The sequence below is a fragment of the Somniosus microcephalus genome, chromosome 9, assembly GCF_052327205.1.
Source record: "Somniosus microcephalus isolate GS21.2 chromosome 9, FLI_Smic_1.0, whole genome shotgun sequence".
Lineage (NCBI taxonomy): Eukaryota > Metazoa > Chordata > Chondrichthyes > Squaliformes > Somniosidae > Somniosus > Somniosus microcephalus.
Window position 1 is genome coordinate 71,579,848 of NC_140995.1, and position 15,877 is coordinate 71,595,724.

At 50.5% G+C, this 15,877-nt stretch overlaps 1 protein-coding gene across 1 annotated transcript in view; it reads right to left on the reverse strand.

The window, feature by feature from the left end:
* Positions 1-9,483: 9,483 nt before the first annotated feature.
* LOC147112473 (uncharacterized) overlaps positions 9,484-15,877 on the reverse strand; it is a gene marked incomplete at its 5' end in the record, with an annotated part of 87,134 nt that continues 80,740 nt past the window's right edge. The window contains 1 exon segment of the mRNA XM_085998183.1: positions 9,484-9,550. Within this exon segment, the coding sequence (XP_085854309.1) occupies positions 9,484-9,550 (67 nt within the window).

Here is a 15,877-nt window from a genome sequence, read left to right on the forward strand (position 1 = left end):
TCCCTGACTTCTCACATGGAGCAAGAGGAGCAGAACACGGGTCTGAGCTCTCCTGCCATGACTTACTCCTTTAATTAATTAAAAAATTTATTCAACACCCCAGTTACAGGTATACTCTAGGGCGCTTTATTTACCAACTGTCCCCACTACACACAGAGACCCTAGAAATTTAACACCACAGAATTCAAGCTTGTATTGAAAAGAGAGAAATACTCACCAACCAATCACTTAGCTGCTTCCTGCTGACGTCACACTTGGATTACTTTTTACCTCTCTCCCGGAACCTGGATTGGTATGCCTCTGGTTGCTCCCTTTTGACCTCCGCCGCCTTGGGCTGCTCCCGCGCAGGTCCGCTGCTTCTCCGGCCTCGGGGCTGTGGGCCTCGGTGCCTCTGGTTGCTCCCTTTTAACCTCCGCTGCCTCGGGCTGCTCCCGCGCAGGTCCGCTGCTTCTCCGGTCTCGGGGCTGTGGGCCTCGGTGCCTCTGGTTGCTCCCTTTTAACCTCCGCTGCCTCGGGCTGCTCCTGCACAGGTCCGCTGCTTCTCCGGTCTCGGGGCTGTTGGCCTCAGTGCCTCTGGTTGCTCCCTTTTAACCTCCGCCGCCTCGGGCTGCTCCCGCGCAGGTCCGCTGCTTCTCCGGTCTCAGGGGATACTTAAAAAGAAATTAGGAGATCAAGGAGGGGCCATGAAATAACACTGGCGAGCAAAATAAAGGAAAATCCTAAGATGTTTTATAAGTATATTAAGGGTAAGAGGATAACTAGGGAAAAAATAGGGCCCATTAGGGACAAAAGTGGTAATCTGTGTGTGGAGCCGGAAGATGTAGGAGGGGTTCTAAATGAATTTTTTGCATCTGTTTTCACTATGGAGAGGGATGATGTAGACATAGAAATAGGGCGGGGGGACTGTGATATGCTCGAACATATTAACATCGAGAGGGAGGAGGTATTGGCGGTTTTAGTAGGCCTAAAAATGGATAAATCCCCAAGCCCGGATGAAATGTATCCCAGGCTGCTGTGTGAGGCAAAGGAAGAGATTGCGGGGGCTCTAACACATATATTCAGAACCTCTCTGGCCACAGGGGATGTGCCAGAGGACTGGAGAACCGCTAATGTAGTACCATTATTCAAGAAGGGAAGTAGGGAAAAACCGGGGAACTACAGGCCAGTGAGCCTAACATCAGTGGTAGGAAAATTATTGGAAAAAATTCTGAGGGACAAAATTTGTCTCCACTTGGAGAGGCAAGGATTAATCAGGGATAGTCAACATGGCTTTGTCAAGGGAAGATCATGTCTGACTAATTTGATTGAATTTTTTGAGGGGGTGACTAGGTGTGTGGATGAGGGTAACGCAGTGGATGTGGTAGACATGGATTTCAGTAAGGCCTTCGATAAAGTCCCGCACAGGAGACTGGTCAAGAAGGTAAGAGCCCATGGAATCCAGGGTGCCTTGGCACATTGGATACAAAACTGGCTTAGTGGCAGAAGGCAGAGGGTGATGGTCGAAGGTTGTTTTTGTGACTGGAAGCCTGTGGCCAGTGGGGTACCACAGGGATCGGTGCTGGGTCCCTTGCTGTTTGTGGTCTACATTAATGACTTGGATATGAATGTAAAAGGTATGATCAGTAAGTTCGCGGATGATACAAAAATTGGTAGGGTGGTAAATAGCGAGGAGGGTAGCCTCAGTCTGCAAGACGATATAGATGGGTTGGTCAGATGGGCGGAACAGTGGCAAATGGATTTTAACCCGGAAAAGTGCGAGGTGATGCACTTTGGGGGGACTAACAAGGCAAGGGAATACACAATGAATGGTAAGACCCTAGGCAAGACGGAGGGTCAGAGGGATCTGGGTGTGCAAGTACACAGATCCCTGAAGGCGGCGGAACAGGTGGATATGGTGGTAAAAAAGGCATATGGGATACTTGCCTTCATTAGCCGAGGCATAGAATATAAGAGCAAGGAGGTTATGATGGAGCTGTATAAAACACTGGTTAGGCCACAGCTGGAATACTGTGTGCAGTTCTGGTCGCCACACTACAGGAAGGATGTGATAGCTTTAGAGAGGGCGCAGAGGAGATTCACCAGGATGTTACCAGGGCTGGAGTGCTTCAGCTATGAAGAAAGACTGGGCAGATTGGGTTTGTTTTCCTTGGAGCAGAGGAGGCTGAGGGGGGACATGATTGAGGTGTACAAAATTATGAGGGGCATAGATAGGATGGATACTAAGGAGCTTTTTCCCTTAGTAGAAGGGTCAATAACTAGGGGGCATAGATTCAAGGTAAAGGGCGGGAGGTTTAGAGGGGATTTGAGAAAGAACTTTTTCACCCAGAGGGTGGTTGGAGTCTGGAACTCACTGCCTGAAAGGGTTGTGGAGGCTGGAACCCTCACAACATTCAAGAAGCATTTGGATGAGCACTTGAAATGCCATAGCATACAAGGCTACGGACCAAATGCTGGAATATGGGATTAGATTAGACAGGGCTTGATGGCCGGCGCGGACACGATGGGCCGAAGGGCCTCTATCCGTGCTGTATAACTCTATGACTCTCTGACCTTTTGGACCTCTCTCGTTCCACCTGCGCATCAGATCAACATCCTTTGCCACTGTCCGACCAATGCGGTGAATGGCACCACTCATGCCTCCCTCGCTGACGCCCTGTCCTCACTCTAAAGCTACTCTTGTGCCTTCCTGCTTTCAGATGGTGAGGCGCCAGGTGAGGAGGAGGTCCCTGAAGCTGCCAGTGTCAGCCCCTCAGGAGAGGAGGAGGAGGAGGAGGAAGAGGAAGGCGGCCCATCAGTGGCACCCTCAGCCGCGCCAACCCATGGCGATGTAGGGGACACGTCTTCCCTGGAGGGGAGCCTGGGGGAAGGGTCGGAGGGGAGTCCAGTTCCTGGGCCCAGCGGCCTGCAGCAACGCGGGAGGGGTGGGGAAGCTCGGCGGCCTTCTCCCCAGAGGGTGAGTGCGGCCTCCAGTCCGGCGACGGTCAGCGCAGAGGAGGTGCGCCTCCTCGAGGAAATGGCCATCGACTCAGAGCGCAGGCACACGGAGCTCATGGGGGTAGTGGCACGGATGCCTGATGCCATTGAGTCATTGGCTAAGAGTGTCAAGGAATTCGGGGCATCACAGGCCAGAAGTCTGGAGCAATTCGGGGCATCACAGGCCAGAAGCCTGGAGCAATTCGGGGCATCACAGGCCAGGAGTCTGCAGCAATTCGGTGCAGCTCAGGCCAGGAGTCTGGAGGAAGTCGGTGCAGCTCAGGCCAGGAGTCTGCAGGAAGTCGGTGCAGCTCAGGCCAGGAGTCTGCAGGAAGTCGGTGCAGCTCAGGCCAGGAGTCTGCAGGAAGTCGGGGCAGCTCAGGCAGCTAGTAGCCAAATGATCAGTGGTGCCGTCCAGTCACTGGCTGGTCTGATGCGGTCACAGACCAGGGCAACACAGGCACTAACTGCTGCCACACTCGCTGCATCAGCCAGGCATCGCCAGGGCACCCGCCGCGCTGCAGCAGCACAGCGGTCTGTCCTTCACCAGATTGCTGCGCATGCTGGAGTGCTGGCCCGGGCGAGTGCCAGTGTCTCAGGTGACCAGCGAGCGCCTGCCATCAGCCAGCTTGCTCCCATTCCTGCAGCCGCTGTTAAGTATGTGTATTGTATTGAACAATTAACACAAAGACTTAAACGTATAACTCAAACAGGTCTTTACTGGTTGGAGGTAGGGACTATACGTAGGTCTTTACTTCATGCCCACAGGCGGGAACTGAGGGGAGATCAGTACCCACAGTACTATTTATACCCCTATGGCCAGGAGTGGTACTGCGTATCACTACGCCCTACAAGTAGTGCAGTCCTGTCCATAGGTTTAAAGTAGCACACATATTACATACACAACATTCCTCCCTTCTTAGCTTTACAGTCATCTCCCCATTTAACATAACGTAATAACATATATACATATATAACTTCAGGTTTACATAACAGAATAACATAGATACATAGATAACTTCATGTCAAAACAGATCACAGATTCAGTCTCTGCGGAAAACAGTTCACAGATTCAATCTCTGCGGAAAATAGTTCACAGATTCAGTCTCTGTGGTGTAGTCGGTTCACGTTGCTGGAGTGACTCATTCAATAGTCCTTCCATGGATTTAACAGCTTGAACTTCCGAACTGATTTGGCTCCGTTCGGAGGGACCACGTGTGTGATCTGGTAGGGGTGATAATGGTTCAGATGATTATCATCTTCTGCTTCGTCTTTTCCTTTTCTGCTTCTTAGAGACTCTCTGGGCTCCCCTGTCAGCTGCCAGCTGTAGCGCCACCATCTCCCTATGTTCCTTAGACTTTAAGTGATTCATCCTGATTTCTGCACTTTGGGAGTTTTCATCACAAGCTGGGCAGACCAGGTCACTATAATATTCAGTGTCACTCAATAGGTCATGGTAATATTCGGTGTCGTCCTGATCTAGGCCAGCGAGAGGGTCTTCTATTTCCTCCATACCCAGCTAGGCGTTAGCCAGCTTTTGTTCCAAGTCCAGAAATCTTTCCTGAAGAGAGTTCTTCATGCGTACCTCTTCATCCAGCTTTTTCTGGGCTTTCAGCAAGTCGTTTACTAATGACCTCATTTGAGATTTTACTACTTCAACTTCTTTTGGAGATTGATTGATCGGACTATTCAATCCCTCTACCGTAGCAGCTGTTTCAGCGGTCTGTTGTTCTACGTTGACGTGAGTCAGCGTACTTTTGGCATCCAAGGGCTGCTCTGTTGCAGTCATCTCAGTCTGTGTTGCCACCTCAGCTCTTCCAATAACCTTTGAGAGCTCCGAACCCCTTTCGTTTGAATATTGAAGTTCGTGTTCAAGTTTTTCCCATTTCAGAGTCCTGTCCTTCAGCATATGCAGGAGTTGGCTGACCGTTAACTCCTCTGACATCAGACGTTTTGTGTGCTCCTGCTCCATTTGCTCCAGCAGCTGCTTCTGTTGTCTTTCCAGATGTTCCCACTCTATATCAAAGAACTCTTTCGTCGCATTCATCTCTTGCTCAAAACGGCGAATCATTTGTTCTAATTGCTGTTGCAGTTTGAAATGGAGTTGAGTTCGAGCCCGGTGTCCCTCAGAAATGTGCATGTCAGTAGACTGGACAGACTCAGAATTCTCTATCTCAGTGGAATTCTGTGCTGAAACTTTGTCTTTTGCACACGGGTTGGTCTTACCATCATCAGTTCCAGAGTCTGGGTTGATTATGTTCACCGAGTTCTCACTCGTTATTGTTTGTAGGAAATGCCAGTCGATATTCATTTTCCTAATCCACTCCCGTCCTAGTAGTGGAGGACCTCCTTCAGATAGCACATATAAGTCCATTATTTGACTTTCTTCGCCCTTGTGGACCACTGTGACCTCAATTTTCCCGATGGGGTACACTCTTTGCCCCGTGTATGTTTTCAATATGAGCTCCGTATCCTGTAGGGGAATATGTTGGAATAACCTTCCATAATCTTTCTTATTTATGACCGTCAATGCCGATCCAGTGTCCAATTCCAGTTTTACTTGGACTCCTTCTATCTGAAGAGTGACCCAAATTGTCTGGAGGTCTGCACCCTTACCCACGTTGAGTACCCTTAAGCTAGCCAGTTCAATACTGCTTAAGCCAGCCAGTTCATTACTGCTAGCGTCTGAATCGGACTCCTGTTCGGCCACCTTGTGTACTTTTGCGTATTTTCCTTGCGGTGACTTCTTGTTGCTGGTCTTCTTCCCTGACCTGCATACTCTAGCTATGTGTCCAAGCCTACCACAAGTTCTACATTCTTGGTTTTTAAACCAACACTGGTTCTGATCATGCGTTGTCTTTCCACAACGATAACATTTGCCAGAACTCACACCCAATTTGTGTGCACTGAGCTCCGGTGACCGTAGCTGCATTACTGCCGTGCCTCTCGCTGCGGCTTCGTGTGCTGCTGCCATAGTGACCGCCTTCTCAAGCGTCAGCTCATTCTCCTCGAGCAGTCGCTTTTGTGTATCCTGTTTAAATAAACCACACACAAATTTGTCTCGTAGTGCATCTGTCAGTCCCGTTCCAAACTGGCAATATTTCGCTAATTTACGCAATTCCAGCAAATATTCAGCATTGCTTTCATGCTGTAGCTGCCTTCTGTCGTAAAATTTAAATCGTTCCGCTAGCATCAGCGGCGTGGGGTTTAGATGATCTTTCAGGACAGTAACAATCTCATCGAACGTCTTATCCGCCGGTTCATCTGGTGATAACAGGTGTTTCAATTGCCCGTATGTCTTCGCACCCATTAAATTTAATAATGTTAGAGCTTTATCTTGGTCACGAATTTTATTGGCCTTACAATAATTTTTTACTCTTTCAACATATATGGCCCAATCTTCGAGGTCACTATCAAAGGTGGTAATATTCCCATGTTTAGGCATTGTAGATTTGCAATTTCTCAGATTTTATTTTCTTTACTTGTTATCAAAGATGGCGGCTTCCCGCTCTTGCCGTCGTCCTCCGCCCACAAAATGGCGGTTTTCCCGCGCTTGGCGGTCTTCACCCGTCCCCCGACGCCGTTTCCCTTCAGCCCCGAGTGCGGCCCTTATCAGGGATTGCGATCGATGGCCCTTATCTCCCGATCGCGATCGCCCTTGTACCTCCGACTTCCCCCAGCCCTGTCTTTGCAGCCAACGCTGCACGGCTTACCCCACCACCTAGGTTGAACAAGGAAACTGCAGAAAGACTTCTGTCAGTCGCTGGAAGCTGTCAGGATGGCTGCTGCACTCCAGTGCTCAGTCGCTGATGGAGGCTTCAGAGTCCTAAAGCCTGTCGCTTCTAGTGGGGTGGTGATGTTTGAAACCTCTCTTCAACTGCCGCAGGGTAAGAACCTGACTCGTCGCCAGTGTTAAGTATGTGTATTGTATTGAACAATTAACACAAAGACTTAAACGTATAACTCAAACAGGTCTTTACTGGTTGGAGGTAGGGACTATACGTAGGTCTTTACTTCATGCCCACAGGCGGGAACTGAGGGGAGATCAGTACCCACAGTACTATTTATACCCCTATGGCCAGGAGTGGTACTGCGTATCACTACACCCTACAAGTAGTGCAGTCCTGTCCATAGGTTTAAAGTAGCACACATATTACATACACAACAGCCACCACTGCCACTCCCCCAGTGGAGCTGCCACAAGCTGCTGGACAGACTGATGCTGCCCAGCCACAGCTGCAGCAGTCACCAGCCGGCCCCTCGCGGGCCAGAGCTTGTCTAGGCCGACCCCCAAGGGCATCTGGCATCACACCATGTGCCCCTCAGGAGCCTTCCCCCAGCCTTGCTGCAGCCACTGGGCTCACTTTGAGGAGGAGCAGCAGGGCGGGCAGGGGCCACGCAAAGATGCCCAAGGCATCGCCCTCGCAGGCCAAAAAGTAGAATGTGTGGGCAGTTGTGTTTGTTTTTTGAGGCCGAGAATTGGATGTTTGTTTTTTGAAGGCCGAGGATGTGATGTTTGTTTTTTACGAAGGCCGAGGATGACGGCCATTTTTGTTGCACTGTTTTGTTAGTCCTCTCCAGGTTGTGGGAGCGAGTAATGTAATGTGTCTGACTGTTTTTTGGGGGTTTCTTCTGTTTTTGTTTTTCATGCGGGAAGGGCACTGAGTTTGTGGAATAAAGCATTTTCTTTATGCAGATTGTCCATGTTTGAACTTTGAAGTTTTTGTAGCCTTAACCGGCTGAGGGCTTGCGGAGCGGCTGCATTCATGTTCTTTCATTGGCACCAGCCATTCCCTGAAAGGGGGCCTAGAACCTACGTTCAATAAGCCGATGACGGGTGGCCCTTGCACCTTGTGCCTCCCTCCTGTGCTGGTCCTCCTCCTCCTCCTCCTCCTGCTCCTCCTCCTGAGGTGGTGCTCCAACCTGAGGTGGCAGTGCCTGAGTCCTGCGGATAGCCAGGTTGTGCAGCATGCAGCAAACGACCACGAAATGGGAGACTCGCTCCGGCGAATACTGCAGGGCTCCGCCAGAACGATCCAGGCAGCGGAACCGCTGCTTCAGGATGCCAATTGTTTGTTCTATGATGTTCCTGGTCACTTGATGGCTCTCGTTGTATCGCTCTTCAGCAGGGGTCCTGGGCGCGCGGAGTGGGGTCATGAGCCAGGTACACAAAGGGTAGCCTTTGTCCCCGATAAGCCATCCTCTTGGGTGAGGCTGTGCCTGGAACATGTCAGCCACAGTTGTCTGTCGCAGGATAAAGGCATCGTGGCTGCTGCCTGGAAAGCAGGCATTGACAGCTAGGATGCGCTGCCTGTGGTCACACACCAGCTGTACGTTGAGGGAATGGTAGCTCTTCCGGTTGCGGTAATCCTCGGCATTCTCCAGAGGTGCCCGCAAAGCCACATGCGTGCAGTCAATGGCGCCCTGCACCATGGGGAAGGCCGCTATTCTTGCAAATCCCATTGCACGCTGCTGCTGCTTCTCCAGGGTCATGGGGAAGAAGATGAATTGACGTCTCCTTCTGAAAAGGGCATTGGTCACCTGGTGGATGCAGCAATGCACGGCGAACTGGGAGATGTTAGCAATGTCCCCAGCAGCGGATTGGAAGGAGCCGGTGGCATAGAAGTTCAGAGCCACCGTCACCTTCACTGCCACCGACAGAGACGTCCTGCACCTCAGCTGTGGCTGCAGATCTCTCTGAAGCAGCTGGCAGATCTCTGTGACCACCTCCCTTCTGAATCGCAGCCTCCTAACACACTGCTCGTCAGACATGTTGACATAGGAGAACTGCTGGCGGTATACCCTGAGTGGGTAAGGCCTCCCTTGCCGACGCCTGTTGCCCCCTCTGTGTCTAGCCAGGGCGGCCACTCTCTCACGGCGTCTGTGAGCCCTTTGGACGTAATGCTGCAAGCCAGCATTGACAGCCCCCATAATATGCTGGCAAACAATGAGATATCAATGAAGGCAAAGAGAATTGCAAAGCTGTGGCCTGAAGCCAGAAATACCTGTCCTAGTGTTGGGCCAAAGCAGTAAGCTCTCTACCTTGGTCTCTCTCCAAAAATCCGTCTCACAAGAGTGAGTGCTGCAAAATGGCTGCCCTTTATAGTGCAGGGGGAAGTGCCCTTTAATTTGTGCTCCCCGCGGCCCGCATCGGCTGTGCACCGTTCCACTCCACAGTCGTTAGGGCCGCCAGGCGCACAATGGGGCGGCGCGACTGAAGTTCCGGTTTGGGGCGCACAAAGGGCGTTGCACGAGGAAATGACGTCATGATCTGCGCGCGCAGCTGAGCGCGCGCAAAGACTTTGCGCCGGCGCTAAATGTCTACTGAAGTTGGGGCGAGGCGCAGATCGCGCTGCGCCCGGGCGCTAAGCGCCTAGCGCTCGAGATCTACTCCTCCTAAGGTGCTAACGGCTGGCGCAGCCAACTGAATTTCTAGGCCTTAGTCTTAAATTGTATTTCCAGCAGCAGTTTTAAATGTTGTGGGCATCTGTTTCCTGCAGACCCCTTCCTTCATGGACTAGGGGTGCTTCCTCTCTTGAATCCCACGACACGCTGGTCCCCTGTGCTTTCTGGAACTCTGAAAAAGACAAAAGAAGAAACATCTCGGCAGGTCCCCTGGCTCGGCGGGGGGGGCGGGGCGGTGTAATCAGGTCCCGCGACCTTGATCCACAATACAATTCTGGAACGGTACCACACTCAAAACTTATACACTAATATTCATTTCAATATAAAAACAAAAATTAACACGTTTTACCTTAATAACACATTCTACCTTAATTCTTTAATCACATATTACTTGACCAAAACTATATACAAGCGCCGCCCGTCTCCGGGCTGCTCCCTGCAGCATGGCTGGACTGATTCCAGCTTCTAGTTCCTCGCAGCTTATGGCTGCTGGTTGGGGACCTCTGCCTTTTGGCCTCTTCCCGACTCGGGAGACCGCCCTACTCCATTGGAAAGTGAGTGACCATACTTTCTTGGGCTGGGGTACCCAAAGAGATCTCCTAGGAAGTGTCGCCGGTGGGGCTACCCTGGCGAGCAGACCCTCAGCTCGGGTCACGCTCCCTGCTGGCTGGGGACCTCCTCCTTCGGGTCCCTCCCTTCCCAAACCTGGGCTGGGGACGGGCAATCCCTCGCCACCAGCTGCCGGTGGCTGAGCGCCTTCCCCTTCAGGTCTAAAACCTGGTTCAGGCTCCTCCCCTGAGTCCCACAAAAGAGGGGGAATCGCTCGGGCCAAGTGCTGGGGAGCTTCTACAATCCCAGCTGCCTGTTCCCCTGCCCCCTGCTTAAACAACCTGCATTGTTTGATATATCTGGCTGCCTGCCAGTAACCCTGTTCAAAATCATGAATAGCTCCTCCCCTGACACAAGCCACAGCGCCTGCCTGTGCAGCCTGTGAACTTGTACCTGCTGTGGGCTGGGGATTTCTAGTCTCAGGTTCACTCCCAGCTGCCTGTTTCCCTGTGGGTCCCATTAAGCTAGATGGGACCCCGTTAGACCGGTGTGAATTGGTCAGGTCCTCTGAGTGGACCACCGTGCTGGAGGCTCCAGTCTCCACCAAATATCTCCCCTGCACCATCTTCACCCCCATCCCAACATAGGGCCTGCTCAGCATTTTCACGGGGACACAGGTCAACAGGCTGTGCTGGCTCTAGCCATTGCGGGGAGTGGGATGGGGCAGACGGGGTCACTATGCTCCCCTGGCCAGTCAGAAGAGACCGCACTGCCTCCAATAGTGACTCGACCCAGGGGGGGAGAAATTCCTTTCTCTACCACCTCATCCTCCACCCCACTTTGCTGCCAGAGCTCCTGAAAGCTCAGACCTGCCTTCGGGCTGATCAGACATATCATCCCCTTGGTCCTCCTTAAAGCCATCTTCAGGCTTTCTATCTCTGCTCTACAGGGGCCATGATCTGCTTCCTCAAACCCTTGCTCGCAGGCCAGCTTATATGCTGCCTTTACTTCCCTAACCTTTTCCTCCTGCTCTTTTAATTCTTGTATGAGGCGAGCGTTCTCCTCCCGCGCCCTCATCTCATTGCTCTTGGCCTCTGCAACTAGGCACTTCAGGTACTCTGACTCGTGCCTCGTGTGGCTTTTGCCCTCACTAAACTGGACCACCAGGCGCTCTATCTTGGCCTGGTATTCCTCAACCTCCTTTTCCCTATCCCAACTCTCTGCTCTGGCTTCCCTAAGCCTGCAGGTAACCTCCCCAAGCCTGCGGGAACCTAACCACAAACAAACCAGTGGGATAAAAAGAAACCCAATAACTGCTGCTCTCGCCAGACTCAAACCATTGTCTGCCACATCGCACACTGTTGCCGACGGTCCTGCCACGGTCGCCATTTTGTAAGGAATTAGCACACGCTAGCGGGGTTGGGATTATTGTCTCTGGCCAGTCAGAAGCCTCTGAGCTGCTCCAGGGACCCCCGTGCGGTTTCAAAGCGCTCCCTTATTCCTGGTTCTGACCGCCGGACTTATTCGGTAGCGATGTGGACAGAAAAACGTGACTCATGGTTTGGGTGCAAAACAGATCAGCATTTATTGAAACAAAAAGAAAGAAACAACTTAAAAATCGATACAGCACAGCTATGCCTGGTACAGCACTTTTGCTTAACGCAGTACACTTAGTGTCCACTAGAGCGCTTTTTGCTCAGTGCAACACTCCCTTTTAAATACAGCACTTTTAAATACAGCCACTCAGTGTCCACTGGAGCACTTCTCTGCTCAGTGCAACACTCCTTTATTTAAATGCTGCACTTTTAAATACAGCTACACAGTGTTTACCACAGCACTTCTCTGCTAGGTGCAACACCCCTTTTTTAATACAGTTTTAAATATAGAAACAATACAGAATTCAGTGTTTACTGGAGCACTTCTCTACTCAGTGCAACACTCCTTTATTAAAATACAGCACTTTTAAATACAGCCACTCAGTGTCCACTGAAGCACTTCTCTGCTCAGTGCAACACTCCTTTATTAATACAGTTTTAAATACAGAAACAGCTTGCTCACTACAGCACCTTTTACTTAAAACAGCACTTTAGTACAGCTACTTTCAGTGTTCACTACAGCCTTATCTGCTAGTGAAACACTGTTACTTAAATAGGGGAGGAGAGAACAGACACAACGAGGGAAGATCGACTAAAATCACAGTTCTAACAAAATTCCCACTTAATTCCCACCCCTATACCTATTCTAAGTTGCCTTGTAAAAGGCCAGAAAAATATATGCTCACCAATGAAAATGCCTCCTCCGTGCCCTGCGATCTTTGATCTTCACTGCCCCAAAGTAAAAACACCCCAGTATTTTAAAAGTAAACTGCTGGTGTTCCACTTCTTCAGGCAGACTCCCACGTTGTAGAGAGCACGGAGGTGAAGCCACAGAGAGAGAGATGGCTTCTGAGAAGCTATCTTTTATACCTCAATTTGGGACCGAAGTGTTCCCGCCCAGATCCGGATGTATCTGGGCTAAAACAAAAGGGATCCAAGCTGCCCCATTGTCCAGGATGGGTTTGGATGAATTACCCATTCGTTTAAACTGTTCCTTTTCTCAGTTTAAATGTGTCAATCATTGTCTGTGAATGGGCTTTCGAATAAAGCTGCAGTGGTTTGAATGTGTCTTCATTGTCTGTGATGGGCCACCGAATAAAGCTATTTCCTTGATTGCTTGAGTAAATAGCCTTGCAGGTATTGTAAACAGAAAGTCATTGTCCTTGTGGTCAGACTGAAACCAGTCTCAAGTGGTTAATCCTTTGTGTAGCAATTTCTGTAAACACATCGATTGTCTCTGCAGGGAGGGGAAACTCCCTGAACTGCCTTTGATTGGCAGTCTGGTCAGCCATCTTTGATCTTCACCTTTTTCACAGACACACACACAAGCTGCCTTTTCAAGTCCTTTGACTTTTGCCATGCGGTCTGGTGGCCATTTTGATCCCCCTGGATTTTTAAAGGTATATTACCCAGGTATTCTTTAATCAAAATTAATCTTCAGAACTGTAGGAAATTTTGAAATTATTGCGAAATCCTACAGGGGAGAGAAGGTGGTGGCCAGACACTGGAGGATTGGGGCCAGCCACCGAAGGATTGCTGGGAGGGAGAGAAGATCGTGACCTCCTCTAACATATATTGTACTATTTTGGCTATGTAATTCAACATTCAATTGGCTTTTTTGATTGCTGCAGTGCAGTCTTTGGACATACTAAATGTTGAGTCTACTAAGATTCCTCAGTCTCTTTCAGCTCCATCCTTAGCTATCAGCACCATTCCCTGATTATGAATGGTGTTTCTGTATGGAATACTTTGCATATGTACAAAGTGATACAGGACTTGTAGCAATTTGAGGCAACATCAGAGAACATACACTGGGGAGAAACCATTTGTAGAACGTGTGTAGAGATTTTTACACATCTACGTGGATATCTACGAGGAGAGGCAGGAGAGACTGATTGAAACCGAGCTCCAAGAGCGGGAGAGGCGGACCTGCGAGAGGAGAGGTGGGAGAGGCTGATTTAAACTGAGCTCCGAGAGCGAGAGAGGCGGACCTGCGAGAGGAGAAGCAGGAGAGGCAGACCTAAACCGAGCTCCAAGAGCGGGAGAGGCGGACCTGCGAGAGGAGAGGCGGGAGAGGCTGATTTAAACCGAGCTTCGAGAGCGGGAGAGGCGGACCTGTGAGAGGAGAGGCGGGAGAGGCTGCTTTAAATCGAGCTCCGAGAGCGGGAGAGGCGGACCTGCGAGAGGAGAGGCGGGAGAGGCTGATTTAAACCAAGCTCCGAGAGCAGGAGAGGCGGACCTGCGAGAGGAGAGGCAGAAGAGGCTGATTTAAACCAAACTCCGGGAGTGGGAGAGGCGGAACTGTGAGAGGAGAGGTGGGAGAGGCTGATTTAAACTGAGCTCCAAGAGCGGGAGAGGCGGACCTGTAAGAGGAGAGGTGGGAGAGGCTGATTTAAACCGAGCTCCGAGAGCGGGAGAGACGAACCTGCAAGAGGAGAAGCGGGAGAGGCTGATTTAAAACCGAGCTCCGAGAGGGAGTGGCGGACCTGTGAGAGGAGAGGCAGGAGAGGCAGACCCAAACTGAGCTCCGAGGGCGGGAGAGGCGGACCTGCAAGAGGAGAGGCGGGGGAGGCTGATTTAAACCGAGCTCCGAGAGCGGGAGAGGTGGACCTGTGAGAGGAGAGGCAGGAGAGGCTGATTTAAACTGAGCTCCGAGAGCGGGAGAGGCGGACCTGTGAGAGGAGAGAGAGAAGTAAAAAGTAATTGAAGTGTGACATCACCAGAAAGCAGGTAAGTGATTGGTTGGTGAGTTTTTCTCTCTCGCTTTTTTCCAAATTTAAATTTTGTGGTTTATAGTTTCTAAAGTCTCTGTTGTGTAGCGGGGACTGCTAGTAAACAAGGGCCCTTGAGTATATCATTTAATTATAGTGTAATGGTGGGATTGATTTGACTTAATTTAATTTGAATTAATTAAAGGGTAAGTCATGGCAGTACAGCTTGGCGCCGTGGTATGCTCCTCCTGTGTCCCTGATGACCATGTGTGCGGGAAGTGTATCCAGCTGCAGCTACTGGCAGACCGCATTGTGGCGCTAGAGCTGTGAATGGATACACACTGGAGCATTCACGATGCTGAAGACATCGTGGAAAGCACATTTAATGAGTTGGTCACATCACAGGTAAAGGCTGCACAGGCAGGAAGGGAATGGGTGACCACCAGGCAGAGTAGTAGGCGCAGGCAGGTAGTGCAGGTGTACCCTGTGACCATCCCCCTCTCAAACAGATATACCGCTTTGGATATTGTTGGGTAGGATGGCTTATCAGGAGAAGGCAGCAGCAGCCAACTTCCTGGCACTATGGGTGGTTCTGCTGCACAGGATTGGAGGAAAAAGAAGGCGAGAGCTATCGTAGTGGGGGATTCTATTGTAAGGGGAATAGATAGGTGTTTCTGCGGCCACAAATGAGACTCCAGGATGGTATGTTGCCTCCCTGGTGCAAGGGTCAAGGATGTCTCAGAGCGGCTGCAGAGCATTTTGGAAGGGGAGGGTGAACAGCCAGTTGTCATGGTGCATATAGGTACCAACGACATAGGTAAAAAATGGGATGAGGTCCTAAAAGCTGAATATAGTGTAGGGTTCTCAAAATTCCCCACATTCCCCAAAAGTTATGGCTAAAGGGACCCTGTATGGACAAGTTATTAAAAAGGGTACCCAAAATGGCTTCTGAGACTTCGTGACCAAGGCTTGCAGGATTTTAAAAGCAAGGCCCTGCAGAAGGCAGGCCCATTCAAATCCTGAAACGAAACCTAACATGCATGGATCTGTGAAAGACTTTGTCCTTTTCTAAAGCCAGACAGCTAAGTAAACACAGAATATGCATTCTTCACCTTGGAACAGATCAAGTCAGGATGGCCCTAATCTTAAGGCCATTAACTTCTCGCATAAATAATCGATAACAGCTCACAGGTAGCTGCCAAGCCAGGAAAGACGATTAAATTTCATAAATAACAAACAGCCAGGATATCGAAGCCATTAAACAAGGAGACAACTGCCCCAGTAGTCGTTAAAGTAAATGACTGTAATCATTTTAAACGAGCCCGCCAAACGTTAGACAAAGAACTGACCTGATTTGGCGCGCAGATAAGGGGTGAAGAACCGGGTATAATTGTAGGCCAACCGGTAGCTCTCTCGCTCTTGCCTCTTGCCTCTCGCTCTCTTGCTTGCTTCCGACACCGAGGACGCCCATTACAAGACCGGGGGCCAAACATGGGGAGGAGAACGGAACCGAACCGAATCGAACAAGCACAGGACACACAGGCCACAAACGGGCAGATGAGATGAGACGAGACAAACGGTAAAACTGATAGGCAGAGAAGGGCAGCAAGAAGAAGCGTTGGGGGACAAACGGCCTAGTTATAA